Genomic DNA, 22,414 nt, shown 5'->3' with positions numbered 1-22,414 from the left:
TCTTTCTGGAGCAGTGACTTAGGGCTCCAGGGCTTTCAGCAGTACTGTGTTATCAAAGGTAAAATCATTTATGTGAGAATTAGGTAAAACATCCAGGCTGCATTGAGTGATTCAGCAGAACTGTCCCATGGCTGCGTCACAGGAGATAACAGAAGACAGGCTGCTTTCGGCCTGTGGGTTGAAGCTTGTCGCTCTGTTTATTTTCACCCTGCTTATATCCCAGTAAAAGCCCTCTGATCCCAGTACCAGAGCACCACAATGACCTAGGTACACCCAGAACAAAGTTGCCCCTTTGCCACCATCAGCTGAGCTCAGCTAGAGGTGAGTGATGGCACTCGTGACTTGCCAGTGCAGAGGCGGTTCAAGAAACGTCCCAAACAAAGTGTTATTGGCACCTTTTCTATAAATCTGGTGACAACCTAGGTAGCATTACAGAATATTAGCTGGCATGCAGAAGTAGCTATTGGTGCTATGCCATTAATTGGCTAAAAGGATCCCAGACTCCACATCTTTGCCTTTCCTGCGTGCTCCTGTTAGCTCTCCGGTTCCTAGCTGATGTGTACAAGCAGATCCGCAGCTACCTGGGCACCAGCCAGGAGAAAGAGGAGCTCAGAAGGGAGAGCCTGGTGGGCATGGACCGAGGGTCTGCGCCGAGAGGCAGCGACTGAAGACCCCTCCTTGGCGCAACGTGCAGGCCCGACCTGATGCCTCAGGAGCTTTGTGTCTTGCCAGGTGTTTATATTCGGGGTGTTATATCTCTCCAGGTGTTTAGATTCGGGATGTTATGGAGAGGCCTGCCTTGCCCCTTAGGCTACTCGTTTTGCCACCCGCAGGGTGCCCCGAGGCACATCCCGAGCCACCACAGAGCTCTGGAGGGGAGAGGGACGGGCAGGAGGCGTCTCCTGGCCCCTGCCGGTGAAGTGGAAAGCTGTGGGACGAGCACACCACCGCCCAGCGGTTGTCGCGGGCCATCCTTCGGGTTTTGTGGCCACAGGGGCGTGTGAGGCGAAGCCGAGGCGAAGCTGAGGGGGGTGCGGCGGGGCCGGGCGGCGGCCGCGGGCCCTGCGGCCCCCTCTGGCGGGCGGCGGCCGCGCTGCGTGGCGGTCGGTCGGTCGGTCGGTGCGCGGGTCTGTGTGCCGGGCCGGGGCTGCGCCTGCGGCGATGAAATTCCCCGGCTCCGTCCTCGTCTCCGTCGTCCTGTTCGTGGCCGAGACGGCGGCCGCGCTGTGCCTGAGCGGCGCGTACCGGGCGGCGGGGGACCGCATGTGGCAGTGGCTGACGCTGCTCTTCGCCCTGCTGCCCTGCGCGCTGGTGCAGCTCAGCCTGGTCTTCATCCACCGCGACGTGAGCCGCGACCGGCCGCTGGTGCTGCTGCTGCACCTCCTGCAGCTCGGGCCCCTCGTCAGGTCGGTGAGGGACCCCCCGGTCCTGCTGGGGGGCTGCGGGGAGCCCCGGGGGGCGGAGGGTGGCGGCGCCTGCGAGCCCCGGGGCGGCACCGAAAGGCGTGTTGCCGGGGGGGAGAGGCGCAGACCCTGCCCAGGGGCTGGGGGCAGGAGTTTTGTGGCCCTGCAGAGCCCTACAGTGCGTGTTTTGTTGCTTTCCTTCCTTCTGGCTTTTTTTTTTTTTTTTTCTCGGTGTTTTCTGCGCGTAGCTTCTGCCCGGGTGGCTCTTCGCAGATGAGATAAGCCGCGCGCTGGCTGTGTTTGTTCGCTGCTGCTTCATCCGTAGCTGCATACCCCAAGGTTACTTCCACGAGGGAAGGGAAGGCTTGCTCAGTCTCCCCTTTAACAGGACAGCAAGGGTCCCAGCGTGTCGGAAATGCTGGTAGTGCCCCAGCCGGTCTCTTCTTTCGGGCACCGAGCTGCCCCAAGTCGCCTCGCAGAATTTTACAACCTGAGTCCAACTGATGGAAAACGCCCTTAGGAAAAGAAAAAAAAAAAGGCAGATTAAAAGTTAGAGAGTTGGTGAAAACCTACGACAAAACATTGGCTGGGGGCTTTCGTTTGCAGTTTATTTGGGAATTTATTTTCATTTCCAATTTGTGGTCAGATCTTTAAAAGACAAGAGGAATAAGTGCGGTATCTGTGGAGCGGAGGTCAGGGGAAGTGTCCCCAGCTTTTTGAAACTCCCGGATGGCGAGGAGATGGGAGGTTTGTTAAGCTCAAACTGATGAGGGCGAACAGCTTGGGTGTTTCAGAACGTCTTACACTTCACAAAAAAAAAACCCATTGAATTCCTCTGTATCCCTGGCTGGTTTGTTTTTGTTAATACTTTAAAGAGATTACCATGTTATGGCGTAACAATTACTGTGTTATGGCATAACAGGTTCTTGAAGAGCTCTGGCTTTCTAAAAGCGAAGAACAAAATACTTGCACATTTTTATTTTTATCTTTGGAAAACAGGAGTGGACCCAAAGAGAACTCTCAAAATAAAGAGGTTGTTAAGGATTTTTGCCCTTCTAAAACAGTTGCTGGAACGACTGTCATGGGAAGCTGCAAGATGTGAAGAAGTAACTAAGGACATAAACAGCAACAACAAATTAGAAATTTTTCTTTCTAATTTTCTGGAAGAGATGTAGACTTCTGCTTCAGCCTTATCCAAGCGTGATTTCACTTTTCCTTTCCATCTCAACAGTAAGCTTATCTATTTACAACACGAGCCACGTGTCACATAGGAAATGTTTTCTGCTGTCAGTGAACTCCCAGCCACAGTCGTTGCTGTGAAACCAGTGGGCATCTGGGAGCCCTCTCGTGTCCATGAAGGCTGCAGTGAGTGTGTGTGCACCTCCTCCAATATCTGCTACCTCAGCATTTCCAGAGAGTTTGGAGGTGTTGTGGTGTGCCCGTGCCACAGGTCCCATGGCATCGTGTAGGCAGTATGAATCAGCCTCTCTCTAGCCCCGGGATAACCAAAATTATAATTATTAATTAAAAGAAGGTGGTACACATGCCACCTGAAAAACTTGCTTCCAGCTAAAGGCTGCAAGGACTCTACAAATTAAGAGGAAGTTTCGGAGAAAACAACCTCTTTGGATTCAGAGAAATGTATCTACTCACAGGATACATTACAGGAGGGTGGGAAGGTGAAGTGGTTGGTCTGAGATGGACAGTAAGGGACTTTGTTTTCCTCTGCCTTGCCTTCCCTTCTGCTGCCACTAAACACTGTTGTGTGGCAGAAGAGGAAACATGTCAATTCGCATCAAGTGTAGATCAAAGCTGGGAATGCTCAAGTGTTTTCAGCACGTGAAATATGTCACCATTCCCCGATTTGCACAGTAGGCTTACTGTCTTGTGTGGACTGGAGTGTACACAAGTGGAGGGGGATAGCTAGAAGGCAAAACATGTTGCTGTATTATCACTTCACTGTGGCTTTTACCACTGAGAGCTGAAGAGAAACAGTGTCCCTGAGGCCATTTGGTCCCATCCGTGTAGGCAAACCTTGGTGCATTGAATGAGAGAGCCCTGATGCTGTTAGTCATCTGCTTCCTTGTTTTAAAAAGGGCTGCTGGCTTGTTTCTCTCTGTCTCTGTCCTATGTTGTTGGTTGTTGTTTGTTTGTTTGTTTTAATTCAAAGCTACTTATACCCAGTAGTCCCTAAGGACTGAAGAAAAGGGGGAAAAAATTGGATGTTCTGTTCTGAATGATAGCCTTTTATCGCCTCTATCCAAAATACACACCAGGACACAAGACAGAGCCAGCTGAGGTGCACTGTGAGCTCTGTTGGATCCCAAGAATTTGTGGCCACAGCACAAAGCCTCATGCTATCTCCTGTGTTCGGTCCCTCGTCAGTGGGGGTCTTACACCTCTCTTCCACAGCCCAGCATGTTTTTTGGGTCAAATTAGTTCAAACAGGACACAGACGGTAGAGCTGTCGCAGGCTTTGTGCACTTGCGACATCAGAAGGAAACGCTAAATAGCCTGGAGGCTGCACAGGGTGGTATAATTCAATAGAGGCCGGTCTGCTTTGGCTGACCTTAAGAAAGCCAACGTTAGCTTTTTAACCATCTCTCTTGGGTTTGTGGCACGATACAGGGTATTTAGTGTTTCTCTGTTCAGACTCAAATATTCAAACATCAGCGCACTGGTTGACAGACAGCACGTGTACATGTGGGAGACGTCTACCTTTTAAGATCATGAAGAAATTTTTCTCCCCTTTCTCTTTCTCCTAAAAATTAAGATTGAATTTTGGAGAACAGCATGGAAATGTCTTGGTAGGGGAGGGATTGTATTTAGCTTAGCAAGCCAAATGGTCCGGCCTATTTTGAATCCTCTGTGTTACAGGAGAAAAAAAGCATATTCTCTTATGAAACCTTCTTGCATGCCGCCGCTTTCCCCAGACACCCACGCTCCACCTGTTCTCGAGGCACTCGCTGGCCTGCCGCTGGAAGCACTAAAATTAGGATGCTCCCCTCGTCCTGCAGAGGTCACGTGCTGTACCTGAAGAGTGCTGTTCGCCTGCCCTTCTTAATTCCTTCTCCCCCTACGAACAGTGTCTCTATGAAGTCAGAGCAGTTTGTGGAGTAAAATTCCTAATCCCCTCTGGTGCCCTGACGCAGATCTCCAGGGCGTAGGCTGCCAGAGACAACTCGCAGTAGTTGGCTGAACGAATTGACTGCAGATTTCTGGGCACTGGGGGGGGAGTCCTGCAGCATTTCGGGTTGGTGCCACTTCTCATGAATGCAGTGATGCGTCTGGATACTTAGAAAATGTTTGTATACTTTCTCTTCTTTCTTTTCTTTCTTTTTTTTTTCTCAGATGAGATTACTTTACCATACAAAATAAATTACAACACAAAAGATGACTTAAAATGATAGCCAAGTTCAATGAGAGATTGAAGACCTTTTTATTTTATTTGGAAAAGACTGCAATGATCTTTTTGGCTTATTACTGGCTTCTCCTGGACCAAGGGTTGTCTCTTTGTTCTCTGTTCATTTGTACAGCACCTATAACACCAATATTGTCTCAAGATTTCAGGTACTGCAACAATTCCAAAAAAACACTGGATGTATTTTTGCTAGTGTATTGCTCCGCACCTAAGGATTTGTTCAAAATGCAAATAACTCTTCATGAAGGGTGCCACAGAAACCCCTGTTAACTTGTTTGCCCTTTTCTATTCTGCAAGCTGTTGATAGGTGAAGGGAGTGAGGTAAGGAACGTAGATTTCCACCAGACTTGGACAGACAGGACTTGTGGTCATGGAGTTGGCTCCGTCTGCCAGGTGAACTTCTCTTGTGAAAAAAAAATTGAAAGCAAATAAAATAGACCCATATATTGAATAGTAATGACTGTTTTCCCCAGATTTTAATGGGACAAGGATATACAGTATAGATTTTTAATGGGACCAGGCTTTGTTTCATAAGGAGAAACAAAATGATGTGCACATATGTACCATGCGGACAGCAGCAAAGGAGAGGTAGTAGGAAGTTTGAGTCAAACTGCCAGAGGAGCAGTTGTTATGGCTAAAGTTAGATATCTGTGAGCTGTAGGAAATAATAGGTAGGTTAATAATAACTGGTAGGCTGAAATGATCAGTTATTAATGTTTTGGGGACATAATTCTACAGTTGGAAATCTAATACGCATTATCTTCACCATTTTAGCTTAATAAGTCTTGCTGTGCAGAAGCATTGTCTCCTGTGGGTGGTCTCTCTTTCCTAGTGACCTGCTTTATAGTTCAGAATAGCACAGGTCTAAAAAACTCTTTTCCTTGTAGGACTACCATTGGCAGACGTGACTTTAGGAGATTCAGCTAGCTCTAAGCTTTACAACTGTTGGTGCGTCTCCCTCTTTTCCAGATGGGATGAATATGCCTTAGACCCTCTTCAGGTTTGTTTTTGTTTTTATTTTTCCTTTATTCTTGAGCAGGTGTGTTAGGTGTCCAAGATGCGATGAACAGAAAGTCAGTGCAGTTGGAAGGTAGAAAAATGAGAACAAATCTTTGTCTGACACAGATAAGTAATTCTGTAGGCGTGATCAGTCTTTTTGCACGCTTCGCCAAAGAAAAAGGATTTGCTAAAATGGATTCGTCAGAGAAATCCATTTGTACATTTGCAATGAACATATCTGGGTAGGCCTCTCAAATGGATGTTTGCTCTTGGAGCACTTGTTGGATGTGGGAAGTTCCATGTCTTCATTGCCTGCTCCTTCTCCATAGCACCATTATTTTGCCTGTATTTAAATCCCACGCATCCATGATTAAAAGAGGGAATGAGGTGCTTGCTCTTAACAGGCATAGGATTATTCCTCCTACAGACAGTGTGGAAGACGAAAGTGTTGCTGCTGAATCACTCTTTGCAAGCACCATCAGGACCCTTGAAAAAGTACAGCTCTTCCCTCTGCCAAGATTCGGCAACAGAGGAGAAAGCAGCACATCTTTTTCCCACTTCTTAACTTCCAGTGTGGAGAGTAGGTTTGATAATTTTTTTCTTTGAATTAATTTTAGTTCCTTCTTAGCCTGTACTACAGCTGTCATTGCTTTGCATCCTGTGTAACTTCCAAGCTGAAGGCCTTCTGCTTGACTCCGTATGAGGATCTGCTGAAGGGCCCTAAACATCCCTGAATTGCAGGAAATGGTTTGTGCAGAACTTGGGACGTCCCACTCCTGTTCCTCCAGAGCAACAATGAACAGTGATCAATGGGGTCTTCTCCGGAATTCCCCATTCTGTAGAAGAGCTTGAAGCTTCTGCATGGGCTGTGGCACCAGGTGCAGTCTTGAATGTATTTGTTGTGGGCCCCAGAAGGCATCACCTCCAGATACACTCTTGTATGGGATGGTTAGGACTTGAGAGAAGATGGGCATCACTACTGGTGAAGTCTGAGTGCTTGCTCATATCATTTGTATTGCTCTGTTGTACTGGTTAAAGTCCCCTCTGGCTGTAAGGTGTGCTGATCAGACCGTTCATTTCACGCTGTATTGGAAACGTTTGCTTTCCTCCATGGAAATAAAAATTTCCCATCATAAACGCGGAGCCAATATACTGTTCCTTAATACCTAGCTAATAAATACAAATCAAATGCTTGCTCCAAAACCTATCTTTTTGTTGGTAATAGGACTACTGACTGTAGCAAATACTGTGAATCTTATCACCTCTTTTATGGGATTACCTCAAATTTGTTGGATGGGTCCCTCAGCTATATCTGCTTTTAATCATACACTGCAAGAGTTCAGAGGCTGATGCTGAGATCTCATTTTCCGTAATAGCTTCAGATTTGCCCTCAGCTCAGGATGAATAGATGGTGGTGAATACTAAGCAGGACATAAATGTTCTGGGACCTCTCTTTTGGAATAAAATCAATTTGTTGTTTTCAGAATCTCTGCTGGCTTCATAAGCTATTGTGCTTTATTAATTTTTCACACTTTATTTTTGGCTGTATGGATTCTCTCACATGGAACAAAGCTGGCAGGGACTGAAAAGTTTAACAAAGAAAAAATAGAAAGTCACCACTGTGAATGGAGCCTCCAGCGCACCAGGCCTTTCAGATATTTTTAGTGAGCATGGTAGCCAAAGCCTACTGAATCAAGGATAGTACTACAGTGTACTGAAACTGCTCTCCATCTAGAGCAGTTGAAACTTGCGAGTGGTCCAGTTAGGGGGGAAAATGAATTTTTATCAGTGCTGCTTTTGAGATCAGCCTGCAGACTTCACTCTAAAAGGCCTCTAAAGGCTTTCCTCCAAAAGACTGAATTGGCGGTTGCTGGGGGGTGGTGAGGAGGAGTGGGGAAAGCTGAAAACTTAATGAAAGCTAATAGTCTGAGGCGAGCGTAGGTCTATGCTTTGTAATTGTGAGATACTTTGAAATAGAAGACGAGCCTTATTTGTACATTACAAAAATACATTGGCCAAATTTGACCTAGAAAACACTCCAGCAGCTATTATCTATGGAGGCAACCAGGGAGAGATGAACCTCAGTAGGGCACCATGGAGAGAAAGAAGACAGCTGAGTCCTCATCAGAGGATGATGCCTACACCAGAAGATGACGAGATACCTGTCCAGCCATGAGAAGAGCTGTGACTAGAAGTGGTGTCACAGAGTGCCCGTGCAGTTGAGGTTTCCACTCCCCTTGAAGTCCTCTCTCAGCTGGGAGAGAGCTTCAGTGGAAGCCATCCATCATTAATTGTGCAGCTCACACATCAGTTGGTTTTCGTTTTGAAGTGGCAGTGCTAGGCATAAAAGACAAAATAGGTTTTGTCCACATTGGGTTTGGGTTTCGGAGGATAATTTTTTTTTCAGTAGCCAATACTGTTTGTCCTTTATGTTTCTGCTATATAGAGACTTCTCCACAGCAGGCTCTGTATCTTCAGGACCCTATGCAATGTGAGAGAAATAGAGCATTTCTTTCCTCTCTCTTCCCCCTCATCATGCGACCTTGCCTATACCTCAGCAGATACTTGCTCATTATTATTTCTCAGACAATGCTGACTGTTCCTTTAAGTGGTTCGGTTCCTGCTTGACACCAAAGCCCAACCTTGACACTTTCATACCACAGGACTCTTTTAGAATAGTGTCTGTAGAGTTTCTGCTAGTCTAAAATTGATTGTTGGAAGGAAGCTTCAGAAACTTTCCTTTCAGAAGTCTGCCTGAGGCTGCATTTTCTTCTTTAGTACCCAGGGAGCTGTATTATCCTCACTGCTGTAGCACTTGCTGATGCCAACCCCTTCATCCCTTTTGCATTCCCCCCCTAACATATGGGTTATTCTCCATGCATGGGTAGAGGCAACATTTAATAAAATATGTTAAAACAATATGTAATTTGTGAATAGAAATGTATGTACTGGCACAACTTTTTTTCCTTGGAAGTTAATGTGTGGCAAGTTAGAGCTACATAAACAGGGTTTGGATCATCAGTGTTTAAAAAATGAAGAACTGCAGGAACTGAAAACATTGCATCTTCTTATTTAGAATATTTTTGCGAGACTGTGTTTCATATTTCTTAAATGTTGCAATAAATCTAAGCAAACGTAAGGAGTAAAGGTGCTGTTTCTAAATCTTTTTAAAACAGGCTAATATCATGAGTTGCAGGGTGCTAAGCTGCTTGTTCTCATTATTGCTGCTATTGCTTGTTACTTGTATTTTTGGACCAAGGGCTTGAGCAAGCAAGGGTTTGAGTCCAGCTGTGCTTGAGGTGCATGCACCCACTTGTACTCTGAGCTTCTCTCTGATGTCTCGAGATGTTTTGCTTAAGACAAAGGTATGAGAAGTGGATTTATTGTTGTGTCCAATTGGTGTGTCACAGGTGTATGGATAACACCAGAAGGCGAAAGAATCTAAAGAAACACTTTCAACTTGGGTCCTGGGTTGGGAAACTATGAACATTATAGTGGATGAGTAGTTAAAGAACTTTAACAGGACAGCAGAGGACAAGGGCAGCTCACAGAAAACAACTAAACCTCTTCCCATGTCCAAGTATTCCTACAAGCAGCCCCAAAGGCACTCCCAGATTACTGCCCTATCATCACATGCAGTTCGTGTTTTTGCATAGCAAAATCTGTCCTATTACAAATGTACCAAGAGGAGAAAATGTGTAAGGTTTGCTTTATAAACAAAAGACTTAGTGACTTGGTACAAAACGGCTTAAAATACTAAGCAGTGGGAAGACCTGTGCTTTTGTTTCATTTTTTCCTGTTACTCTATTTACTGATTTGCTTGTAGGTGTGTGGAAGTCTTTTACATTTACTTCCATGCTGGCAGAGTCGAAGAGCCGTATGTCAGCATCACGAAGAAGAGGCAGATGCCCAAGGATGGGTACTCGGAAGAAGTTGAGAAGGAAGTGGGCCAGGCCGAAGGCAAGCTGTGTACGCACAGGTCTGCATTCAGCAGGGCCTCCGTGATCCAGGCATTCCTCGGCTCAGCCCCCCAGCTCACGCTCCAGCTCTACATCTGTGTCCTGCAGCAGGAGATAACGGCTGCCAGAAGTAGGTAGAGCTGTTGTCATTGCCTTCGTAATTTGGTGGGAGGGAGAGGAGGAGGGTCAGCAGTCAGGAGTAGCTGCCTCTGCCAAGAACTGAACACACTGCAAATGGTTTCATCTGGTAGCTTTTGACAGTGGTGTTGCTGACAAAGTTTATGTCATCGTGTTTGAGACTAACATTTCCTTTAGCATACTTCGGTTGCCGTAGAAGCGTTAATTTGATAAGTGGCCCTTACGGCATGAGAAGGAGGCAGCTGGAGGGACTGAGCTGTCTTCATGAAGAGAAAAAAACAACTCTGTTTTCTTTTGGCTTCTGAGAAACTTTCTAGAAAATTCCTTGGGTTACAATGCAGAGTATATTTTGTCATGACACATTATGAAAGGTGCACTTTCAGGAATGCAGTGTGACTGAGGCCACAAACTGTTTTTACTTGTGCCAGACTCTGAATTTGGAATCAAAAGGCATAACTTAGTATGCAAATGTTACCATCTCATCTCTGGACCCAAGCTGTTAAGTCTTCACAAAGCAATGCTACACCACACGGACTTACCAGGATGCATCTCTCTTTCCGTGGGACTCTTTACGTCTTGCTCCATGATGTGATCCAGCTCTGTGGAAATACAATCTTGATTCGGTGGCTGGCTGCTAGTAGAAGAACCTGCACCATGTGGTGGTAGGACAACTTTTTGATGTGAGAAAGGCCTTTGGCACCCGTGAGAACATGCAGGATTTCCCCTGAAATACAAAATGGCTCTTGTAGCTACGACACTTTGAGAGGCCACAGGTCTTTTGAAGGCCTTGTTTGTTTGTTTTGAAGAAGCCTTTATAGTAATGTCAGGGTTTTCCTCACAGCTTAGGGGATGGAAGACAAAAGTATGCTGAAGGGTTAGTCAGCATAAAGAGATATTACAACAGGTGAAGGTCTTCATACAAAAGTATTTGTTTAACGTTATAGCAGTTGATACTTGAAAGACGTTGCTCCTGAGTTTCTGAGTACTTCACAACTAAGGTAGACTCTTCAAATAACCATGGAATCTGCAATTTGGGATAAGGACAAAGCAGTTGAATCCTTTGCTGAGCAGTGTAATTAGCACGGTTTCCAAGCACTTCGCTGGAGACGGCATTTGCTTAAGAAAGGTCACCTTTTTATAGTGTTTCTTCTATAACTAGTGTTGACCTTATTGGTCATGATTGCCAAGGAGAAGCCCTGAGTTCCAGATCATTAGAAAAACGCATATTTAATGATTTGTAACTCCCTATTACTTTTGACTTTTATTTGTCACTGCCAAGGTAAATTCTTTCTCACAGACTGATGAGTGATCTTCTGTGGGTGAAGTGAAGTTAAACAACCAGAGCTAAGGTGGCTCACCAGGGAGTTCAGGAAATATGTATGAATAGAAAGAGAGGGCAAGACACCACCAGGAAATGCAGTATTTACTTCATGTCTCCCAGAAGCTACTTGTATAGCAGGTCCAGTGTAATTGTAAAATACAGAAATCAAAAGAATTTTGATTATTTCCTTAATAAGTTTAAGTTTCTTAATAAGTTTAAGTTTATTTTCTTAATCAGTGATCTAGAACAATGGCAGTGTCCATAAGAACTCATTCACCAGAAAAATGAGTTCTGATGAATTCTTGGGAGGGACTTGGGAGTTCTGGTGGACAAAAAGCTCAAAATGAGCCAGCAGTGCGTTCTTGCAGCCCAGAAGGCCAACTACGTCCTGGGCTATATCAACAGAGGAGTGGCCAGCAGGACGAGGAAGTTGATTGTCCCCCTCTGCTCTGCCCTTGTGAGGCTGCACTTGGAGTGCTGCATCCAGGCCTGGGGCCCATAGCACCAGAAGGATGTGGGACTGTTAGAGTGGGTCCAGAGGAGGGCCATGAAGATGATCAGAGGACTGGAGCACCTCTCCTATGAAGAAAGGCTGAGAGAGTCAGGGACAAGCAGCCTGAAAAAGAAAAGGACCTCACTGCATCCTTTCAATGCTTAAAGGGGGCTTATAAAAAAGATGGAGAGCAATTTTTTACTTGGGTAGATAATGACAGGACAATGGGGAATGGTTTTAAACTAAAAGAGGAGATACTTAGATTAGAGGTTAGGAGGAAATTCTTCACTAAGAGGGTGGTGAGGCACTGGAACAGGTTGCCCACAGAAGCCATGGATGCCCCATCCCTGGAGGTGTTCAAGGCCATGGGACCCTGGGCAACCTGATCTAGTGGGTGGCATCCCTGCTTATGGCAGGGGTATTGGAATAAGATGATCTTTAAGGTCCTTTTCAACCCAAACCATCCTATGAGTCAATGAAAAATTAAGCCGTAACCATATTCCTTTTGTTGTATCTTACCTTCTGAAGTCTTGAGACTTTCTGCACTCTTCAGCTAGCTTATTTTGGCAGTAATATCTTTTTCCATCACTATTATTCGGCCTCCACAGCAAGCAGGAATAATGCATACCACAGTCTCAGCTTATTTGTTATGTGTACATGGGGATTCTTATGTGCAGAGACATGACTTCAGCCTTTTGGATCTTGCAGCATTATCAAAGTAATTAGCAGCAAGTCCAGCTCTTCTTCCACACTTCAGATCTCTTCAACTTCCCTGTTCTTTGACACACTCCTTTACATTTGTCCATGTTATAACTATTATGCTTTTCTTCTTGTCTTCTGATTTCGATATTTTTTGTCTTGTCTTCTCATCAGTCTATATTTTTCTGGATTTCTGCACTACCTCATCTGTTATTCTGTGTAGATTCTGCTTGATCAGTGGTAATGAGGACACTATCATCCATGAATCTAAAACTGTTTACCATCATGCCACCTCCCACTCCTGACAAGAGACTTGGCAGTGCTAGGTTAATGGTTGAACTTGATGATCTTGGAGGTTTTTTCTAACCTAAGTAATCCTATGATTCTGTAATATGGTTTGTCCCTTTTAGATCTGATTGAAACTCATTATTCCTTCCACTATTGAATCAAACAGTTCTGAAAGGAATGTGCAACCTTGACTAATCCCTTGTTAACCATAGTCGTGCCGTGTCGTGTCTTTCTTGTGTAGTTCACGGCATTAATGAATTTCCCTGGATGTTTTATTCTGGACGATCAGATTCTTGCCAGTGTCTGTCATTGTCCAAAATTGTCATTTCACTGTCTGCCAAGAATGTAAGATGAGGAGGAGTAAAGAGTTGCAAAAGCAGAATAAAGCCCTCCTGTGTGGGCTCCTCTCCACGGGCTGCAGCTCCGGCCCGGGGCCTGCTCCTGCGGGGGCTCTCCATGGGCCGCAGCCTCCTCCAGGCCACATCCACCTGCTCCACGTGGGCTCCTCCACGGGCTGCAGCGTGGAGATCTGCTCCGTGTGGGACCCATGGGCTGCAGGGGGACAGCCTGCTCCACCGGGGGCCTCTCCCTGCACAGGCCGCAGGGGAACTGCTGCTGCCTGCCTGGAGCACCTCCTGCCCTCCTGCTGCACTCACCTGGGGGGCTGCGGGGCTGCTTCTCACTCCTGTCTCCCAGCCACTGTGGCACAGCAGGGTTTTTTTTTCCCTTTCTTAAATGTGCTCTCACAGAGGCTCAAACAACATCACCTGTTGGCCTGGCTCTGGCCAGCAGTGAGTCCCTTTGGAGACAGCTGGAGCTGGCCCTTTTCTGACATGGGGCAGCTGTTGGGCTTTGCTCACAGAGGCCACCCCTACAGCTGCCTGCTACCAAAACCTTGCCATGTAAACCCAATACAGTCTCTCTTTTGCATTTGGGCTTCACTTTGTACTAAATGCTACAGCATCTGTCACTATCATGCATTGTCTTAGAGCCAACTGAAACCTTGCATTTAAGGTATGGCTGACATCAGGCTTGTGACTGCTTACACAGTGTTGGACAGCCAGCAGGACTGCTTTGCTTAGGTAATACCACCTGGTGAAGCTCAAGGCCAGGAGGTGCTGAAAAGACCTGAGTTATTTTAAATGACAAAAATAGCTGGCTGGAGGTGGAAGGATTGCATGACTTGGCCTACTACCCTTGAAAAAAGGCCAGTTCACAGCGTGCAGTATCAAATGTGAAAGATCTGTTTCCTTTGTAAGTTTAAAGTGTGTTTGGTTTTATTTTAAATTGCTATTAGCAGCAGTAAAGTTGTTTACAGACACGAAATAATCTCAAAAGGGGGATTTCCTGCCATTTAAAAATAAAATCATTCTGCTGGAAAAGATTCATTTTTTCAATTAAAAGTTGTAGCAGTGACAAAACCAAAAAGTAAAACAGTGCCTACCTGAATGATTCTGGGACTGTGCATCTCTGATCTGTGAGAAAAGTATAGCTTTCTGCTATATATATAGTAGGAAGGAAGAACAGAAATGCCACCTTTATAAGAACTGTTAAAGCATTTTGAACTCTCAAAGGAAGATACTTTCCTTTATCGTGAGCAGGCACAGAAGTGACAGATCATAAGGGAAAGCAACAATAACATCACCTTTCCACATTTCTGTATGTGGTTGACTAAAACCATCTTTATCACAGACTTAGAAGTGATGTTTGAACTGGTAGATTGGTGGCAGTACTGAGCTTTTGGAAAAGCAGCTGAACTGGATTACAGTACTAAACCAGAGTCAGCATGAATGTAGTTTCTATCAGTGGAGCAGTGCCTCTTTAGAAGGTTTGAGTTATTAGGGCAAGTTTGAGATTCACTGAGAATCCCTAAAACGGAATCAGAAGCAGAAGATAAGCCTGAGTTCCAGGACAGAAGGACTCTTTCTACAGTGGCTTTTTTTGTGTATGTGGTTTACTTGTTCTGTGTGCTTTTGTTTTTTAAACTCTCAGAGCATTATTTTGCTTAATTAGCTCATCGAAGTTATTTGTTCTCTCACAGTTCTAGACTCAACACAAAAGTACAGGAAAGATTTTGAAAGGAGCCACAGGAGTGACTTTGGAAAGAACCACAGTGGTATTACTGACTCCATTCACTTGCTCTTCCTTATTTAGGCAATGCTTTCTAATGTTTAACAATACTCAGATCAAGAGTAGGACTGTAAGAAAGACGTTTAAAAATGCACATTACAAATTTAAGTGTGAAACAAGAAAATAAATAACCATTTTCAGAGAATATACGCAACATGAAACTGGCACGTACAAAATTACAATCTAAAATGACATTTTTTTCAGTTTACTGAGTACTATTCAAAATTTAGATAAAAAGAATTAATTCTTTTCCAAAGTAATTCAGAGGCATTTGAGGGAGAGAGTTTAGCTAAAAGGAAGGGAAAAATCTGTGAGAAACTTATTAGAGATCCTAAAATACACTTGTTTCTTTCAAAGTCGTGCTCAGAAATTAGTAACTTAAATTAGAAAAAAATGATAGTCATGGTTAAATAGCTATAGCAAAGTAGGCAATCTCGTTCATGTACTGGATAATGACATGAACTAATCAAAGGCTGCAGCAAGAACTAGCTGCTAAGCATTACAAAAGTAATTGACATAATCAAGAATTGCCAGCTCTGTTTATCTTGTTCTGTCTGGTGCAATATAGTGCTCTGTAGCATGACCAGTTAGCTTGGCTAGTTTCATTCACACAATACAAAAAAAAAAACAAAACAACAACAACAACAATAATTTTTACTGTGCTTAACTGATTAAAATTTAAAGTGTTCCTCGCATGAAAACAATGCAGATTGGAACTAAAAGTATTGCATGGGGTTGCCTGAAATTGGTCCCTTGTATCAGCATGTTGGTAAAAATTGCATAGAAGGTATGCAGATGTTGACGAAACAATGCACAGCTAGCACTCCTGAACACTGGGATGCTTCTGTGTTTATTATGTATGTCCAGGGCTCTTGTACATCTATACCTGCTTAGGTCATAAACTTTCTCCTAGTTGGTTCCCATCCTCAGTGTGCTTGTTAATTCAGCACTTTAATTTGCACATCTCCTACCTGGCAATCAGTTAACAGAGTGCTGTAGCCCAGAGGTTGTGCATTGCTGCATCTTGGTTGTTACAGGGCAATTCAGAAGTCTGTACTCTGCTTCTCTTTGTTCTCGTTGTCGAGACTCAGCTGTTAATGTGCCTGAGGACTCTCAAAACAGCAGGCTGAGCCTTCATGTGACAAGTCAGGAGTCCCTTCTGCAGTGCCAGAAAGCTCTGCCCTGCTGCTTCTGGAGTAGAAGCCAGGTAACAGCCAGTCCCTGCCTTTACTTTCTACAGAACATTAATACAGGGAAACCTTCGCATGAGGGATACTGGGTAGATGGGAGATACTGAGAGTTGGTCTAAATTTTAAGACATTTTTAAAAGAAATGTTGTTTTTAAATGCATGATATAGATAGCTGCATAAGGAAAATACATGTATAGGAAATCACAATATAGATACGTGAGCAAATAGTTGTCTACAAAGGCCAAAAAAAAAAGGTACAGATGGCTTTGGCTTTAAACTGCTTTGACTTTCAGTTTTGAGCTCTATGCCATAAGACTTCTGTGAGCTTAGACAATTTGCTTCAACAAAGTACATCAAAAGCATTGTGGTGTCTGCGTGCCCAACTAATAAGTTTTAGGTTCTGTGGCTCAGTCCTTCATCTGTACAGAGGGTGAGTAGCACCCCAGGGCCTTAGGGAGTACTGTGAAAGTACTGCTTGAGAGCAACTTTCATCCTCTTAAAATTGAGCTGTGTAATCACCAAGGACAGTACATGTACAAACAGTCCTGGGCAGGTGGTGGGGAGACACCTGTGATTTTTATTCACTGCCTTTTCTCTTTCTGTCTACTAGGAAATGTAACAAATGGGGACCAAAGCGCGACACAGGGTTAGAGTAAGAACCCAGAAGTGGATACAAGGAATGGATTTTTTGTTTTTTTAACCTGCTAGGAATCCCTAGAAGTGCTGTGAAGACAACTAGTTGCATCTCTGTATTACTCTGATGCAATGTCTTCTGTGAAGATGACGGTTCTGATTTGTCTTTTCTCTTTGTAGGTGTATTTATGGTCCTTTCTCTCCTGTCAATTGTATATGGCGCCTTACGCTGCAACATCCTGGCTATTAAGATTAAGTATGATGATTACGATATCAGTGTGAAACCAGCTGCCTACCTCTGCATATTCATGTGGAGAAGCTTTGAGATTGCTACACGGGTTATAGTGCTGGTCCTTTTCAGCTCAGTCCTTCAGATCTGGACTCTCCCCGTTGTGCTAGTGAATTTCTTTGTTTTTTTCTTTTACCCGTGGATTCTCTTCTGGCAAAGCAAGTCCCCGTTTCCCGAGAACATAGAGAAGGCATTGAGCAGGGTCGGCACCACCATTGTCTTGTGCCTTCTCACCTTCTTGTACGCAGGCATTAACATGTTCTGCTGGTCAGCAGTGCAGGTGAAGCTCAATGATCCTGACTTAATTAACAAGTCCCAAAACTGGTACTGTCTGACTGTGTATTACATGCTGCGATTCATTGAGAATGCATTCCTCCTGCTGATGTGGTACATCTATAAAACCGATATCTACTTGTACGTCTGCGCCCCGTTGTTGGTCTTGCAGCTCCTGATAGGTTACTGCATGGCTGTCCTCTTCATGTTGGTGTTCTACCAGTTCTGTCACCCGTGCAAAAAACTCTTTTCATCCAGCATTACCGAAGGTTTGCTCTCCTGTTTCAAGTTCCTCTGCTTTGTTTGCAAGCCTCTCAAATCCACCAGAGTAACAGACAAGGCAGAGTTGAAATCATCTGAAAATGCTGATGAATCACAGAGCAGTAACAAGACAACAGATTCTCAAAATGGGAATCATCATCAAAGTGTTTCTTCCAATGCCTAGTATAACTGGAAACAAGTATGTGCCTTGGGAAGGTTGCAGGTCACCTGCTGGGAATGTTGGGCATCTTGGATATTGTGTCTTGTGGGTGGGTTTTCTTTCTTGCAGGTGTACGCTGCATGAAGACTGACAAGCCTACCTTTATGGAAAACGTTGTTTATGGGTATGTGTACCTGTACGTGTTTATGTATGAATGTAGAAAGCAGTCATTGTTTGTGGACTTGTGTTTCAGATTCTTTTTGACATGGTTTTATTATCACGTGCTCAATTTGAAATCATTGTAGAAGACATCCTTCAAAAACTAGCCTGATTCTCATCTTACTCAGGAAATCTGAGGATGGAAGGAAATGCATTTTATTTCAGATAGGATGTCATTAAGGCATGCCACCCTAGCATGGAAACAGAGCATAGTCTTTGACTATATATTGACTATAGCTGTGGTCTGCTTTCCTCAGATGGCAGACTTTTTTACACTCTAATCAATGTCATAAAATAACTCTTCTCTCTGTGGCATAAGAATTTGACTTCTACAATGCACAGTTGCCTAGGTTGCCAAGAAACGGCTAATTAGCCAGCACTAATACTGAAATGTGACTGTTACTGAGAATGGACAGAGGGGTTATTGGCTTATGCACTGTTTTACTCTTCATATTTGCTGCTTGTTAGTAAGGGAATTAAATTTAACACATTAATTGTAATGTTCTGGAATAGCTCACTGTTCTGATATAATCATTTAAATAATACTTTATTATTTGTGTTATTCTTGTATTAGGGTGGGGTTCACTTTACATGACTTGAAATACCTAGAAGCTAGGTGGATTGTATGAACTAGTCAGGTATGTGCTCTCCAGGGAACATCTCCAGTGAGTGATTCAGCGCATCTTAAAATGTTGTCTTAGGTGACACGGATCATTCTCTGGAGGCCTATTTCTCAGTGTCAACCAGATGTCTTGACCACTAGTCTTGACCATGTCTCCATTTTAGATGCCTAAAATTAGTAGGGACAAGTGCTACTGTGTTTGTCAGCAGTTAGGTAGTACACCAAGCAGGCAACTCAGTGACTTGTTAAGTGGAGATAGAAAAGACTGAGTCCTTTTTGAGGCCATGATGTATTATGGCTAGGTTGATATCAGTACTGCAAAAACCTCAGGCTTCTTTTACCTCAGAATTACCACAGGCTTGAAATCTGAAATAAAATGGAAGTTGCTGACTTTTTCTTCAATGCACTATCTCACCACCACAAATAAAGTGTTTCTGTATTTTGCAAATCACTGAGAAAACTTTAGCAGGTGGACAGGCAAGAAGTACAATTTAGTAAAATACACAAAAACAACTGCATTTTAAAAAATTAAGTGAAAGCTTTTTGCACTTTGATGGCTTAGCACCTTGGGTTTCTTCTGTGCACGACACATTGTGGCTGCTCGTGGAAAAAAAGCAATTCATCATTCAAAGTACCTTCTAGTGTCCTCAGCTTAACTTCCATCCTACTTTATGGAAGATGAGACGTTCTTCAGTAGGGACGATATCAACACCATTTTATTAGAAACGTCTCAAGTTGGGGTCTGAGGTCGTTTGTAATGAGATGTCACATGCAGCGCTGCACAGAGCTAAGCTGTTTTTATTTTTTATTTTTTCCTTTACTGCACTGTAAATGAATGTCTTCCTACTTCAGTTTTATCATGGAGTTATGTTTTTCATTTTGCTCAATGTGTGTATGTGTGTGGTATGTATATGTAGATCTCATTAAATTATTGGTGGGTGGTAATAGGAGTTTTTGGCATGAGCTTACTATGGGAATGTACTTGATATATTTGGGGAAGTCACCCAAACCCAACATCTCTTCTCTAACTTCTCTCTCTGAGTAGCATTAGAATAGTGAAGTGATTCCTTGAAGACACTACAGTGTTTCTCTGCACTTCTGTACATAAAGGTACAGTATAGTATTACCTTGCACTTTTCTAGATGTAGAAGAGTATTTCCATTTGTTTTTTTTTTAATGGTGAGTTAAAGGAGCAAGTGAGAATGTGACCCCTTAAATCCAAACCTTCATAGTTCAGCACATGGGGCCAATTATTCAGGTATTCTTAGAACCGAATATCTAACTTCATAGTTGGGTGGTCGTTGATGATCAGGGAATTAAAGTCATTGCCTAACTACATATGCACCCAGGTGAGAAATTTTAGTCTTTGAGAACAAAGTGACTTCATGTGTAGAAGTACTTCACAGCTAAGAAGAGAGCTCTTGAGTCTTTAAATCAGACTTTGGACACTGGAAGTGATGGTCCAATTGTGATTTTGCCACTTGAAACAGTGAAAACTTCACAAACCTCAGCTAGTGAAATGCTTATGCTACAGGGAAGTCAACAGGAGGGAGCTGTAAACGACACAGCCAGGAGTCCAGTATATATATGCAGTGAGTACCGTTCAACTTTACATGCTAATGATGAAGACTAATGTATATGCATATTTTTAGAGAATGTACCATATTACTTCCTATTTTTATACTAGTCTTCTCAAGTGCATGCATAGAAGCCTGAATATTTAAATCACTGTTTTGAAAATAAGACTGTATGGCTTATATCACTGTCATATGGTTTTGCCTTAGGTACAGACTAGCCAAATACTAGCCAAATACAGTTTAAACACAGCATCAACATGAGTGCCATTGCTTTTTCTGTCCTTCTTTTTGCTGTGCCTCATCAACAGTGAGTGCCATTGCTTTTTCTGTGCCTCGTGTCACCGCAGCATCACGTGCAGATTGACTAGCCATATAGCTGATTTGTGTATGTTTTGATCCTGCGGTGCTGCCATTGCTGGTAGAAAGAAGGAATGAGAGGGAGTCAGAGACAAAGATGTTCTGTTGCATCAAGACCAGTGTTTTAGAGGACAAGCTTATGTTTCTGAAGTGTGCTATAATGCCAGGAGTTGCAGTTTTTCCCAGGATAGTGACCGTCTAGATAGTATTATTATCAATACACCTAGTGGCAGCACTGAGAGAAGGGTAGTATTAGCTAGGAAGGATGTATGTGTATGAAAGAGTGATGTCTTGCTGCGAATTTACTGTGATTTTTCAGTGTTAGAGGTGTATATGTTCAATGGAAGGGTATAGGGCTAATGTTAAAAACTGAACTCACATGAGTAGTCCTGAGTCACACAAAGGATTGCTCAGTAAGGATTGTTCATGGATATGAGTATGCAAGATCTGGTACGTCTTTTATACTTGTAAAACAACATGAATTAAAATGTTGAAACACTAACTTGCGTTGTTTTGGTGTCAGTTCTTAGTATACTGCATTCAGAAATCCAAGCTAAAGGTTATATAACACTCTGTCACCTGGTACCACACAGTAGAAGAAATGTTTTCAAGTAAATCTGACAGAATAATCTGTGATTGATTTGAGAGTTCTTCACCTAAATCCAACGGTGCTTCTAATGCTACTTAGCTGGTGGGGATCTCAGCTGAAACTGTTAGTGGTTTAAAAGAAGTGACCTAAAAAACAAGATCAATTTAGGTTATTTATTGTCAAGATTTAGTTATGTATTTAATTGTTTTACGTTGGGAAGCAGAAAGGAATCGTCATTACCTTATAAAGGACCTTGTTACATTTTCCTGCACACTCCTTTCATGCTCTTCTGGGTTTACCACATGCTTGTCTCTGATCTGAGAATAGCCATTAAAATCCTCACTGAGGACTACTGTGGAGTCATATGATATCTATTTTATACATATATGTATCAGCTTGAAATGTCAGCATGCCACCTAAATGGCAAACAGGATTTTAAAGGTACTGGTGGTGATGGACACCACTATCTTCCCTCCCTAAAGCACAGAAAGTAATCAATCCTTTCCTACAGATACTCGATTTAGCTTCAGGGGATGATTTTTAAATGAATGACAACTACACTTTTTTAAAAAAAATCAAATGCAGATTTAAAAGTAAATATTTCAGATTCAGGCACAGTTTTGATAATTTCTGTGGTTGTTTTATTAAAAAATCGTAATAGTATCTGCCTACAGATTCAAGAGAATCCCTACTTTTGGTCTTCAATGTGGTTTCTTAAAGAGAAGAGTCTGGGTGACCATCCCGCCTCTCTGTCATCCCTGTTCTCCCCAGTACATACCAAATTCATTTGGCAACTTTAAATTTTTCTGAAGGTAGAAATCTGAGGGGAAAAATAAAAGACATACACATTTGTGAAGACTATCAGCTACCAGGAGAAGATACAGATTGATAGAATGAACCCACTGATAAGCAAGGTTTCAACGTTAAGTTACCTGCTTGACCTTCTGGCTGACCACTAGCAAGCCCACTCCAGCCAAGCAATCAGCGCTCTTCTTAGGTGTGATAAGGCTGTGTATCGCACTCAGTGATCCATGTACCTGCTACCTCTCGCTCTTGGAGTGAAAGAGGATTAGAAGTTGTGGGGATGAAGGGATACACAGGGAAAAGAAGATGAGGACGTTATAAAAGTCGTGGGACATAACAGGAGTCACTTCAGTTTATAGGGTGCAATATGAACTCTACAGGAAACTATGCTTTTGGTATTGTTCCACCGATGGCAGAAAACCACGTTTAAGGTAAGTTTCTAATCATTCAACTAAAAGACAGGGGGTTGTTAGACTTGAAAAATGTATGACAACTAAAATGAACCCTTTTTTAGAAGAAAAAAAGAATTGATTATTTGCAGGCCAGTCTGGTGACATTTGCAGCTTGGCTCAGGACTGGTGAATATTTG

General features: G+C 43.3%; 1 protein-coding gene across 4 annotated transcripts; it reads left to right on the top strand.

The window, feature by feature from the left end:
- Positions 1–62: 62 nt before the first annotated feature.
- XK (X-linked Kx blood group antigen, Kell and VPS13A binding protein) lies at positions 63–20,934 on the top strand. 4 transcript variants are annotated; one of them, XM_080576278.1, is made up of 5 exons: positions 1,268–1,406; positions 5,712–5,824; positions 9,650–9,912; positions 14,763–14,837; positions 16,855–20,934. In XM_080576278.1, exons 3-5 carry the CDS (start codon positions 9,729–9,731, stop codon positions 17,679–17,681), a joined length of 1,086 nt encoding a protein of 361 aa, XP_080432404.1. In that variant the 5' UTR covers positions 1,268–1,406; positions 5,712–5,824; positions 9,650–9,728; the 3' UTR covers positions 17,682–20,934. The 4 variants fall into 4 exon arrangements, with proteins under 4 accessions (XP_080432401.1, XP_080432402.1, XP_080432403.1 ...); XM_080576275.1 differs by lacking the exon at positions 5,712–5,824 and having other exon boundaries at positions 63–1,406; XM_080576277.1 differs by having other exon boundaries at positions 1,264–5,824.
- The last annotated feature ends 1,480 nt before the right edge of the window (positions 20,935–22,414 follow it).

Source organism: Anser brachyrhynchus (genome assembly GCF_964034855.1).
Source record: "Anser brachyrhynchus genome assembly, chromosome: 1".
In the NCBI taxonomy this organism is placed as follows: Eukaryota; Metazoa; Chordata; class Aves; order Anseriformes; family Anatidae; genus Anser; species Anser brachyrhynchus.
This window is presented reverse-complemented; position numbering and strand designations above follow the sequence as displayed.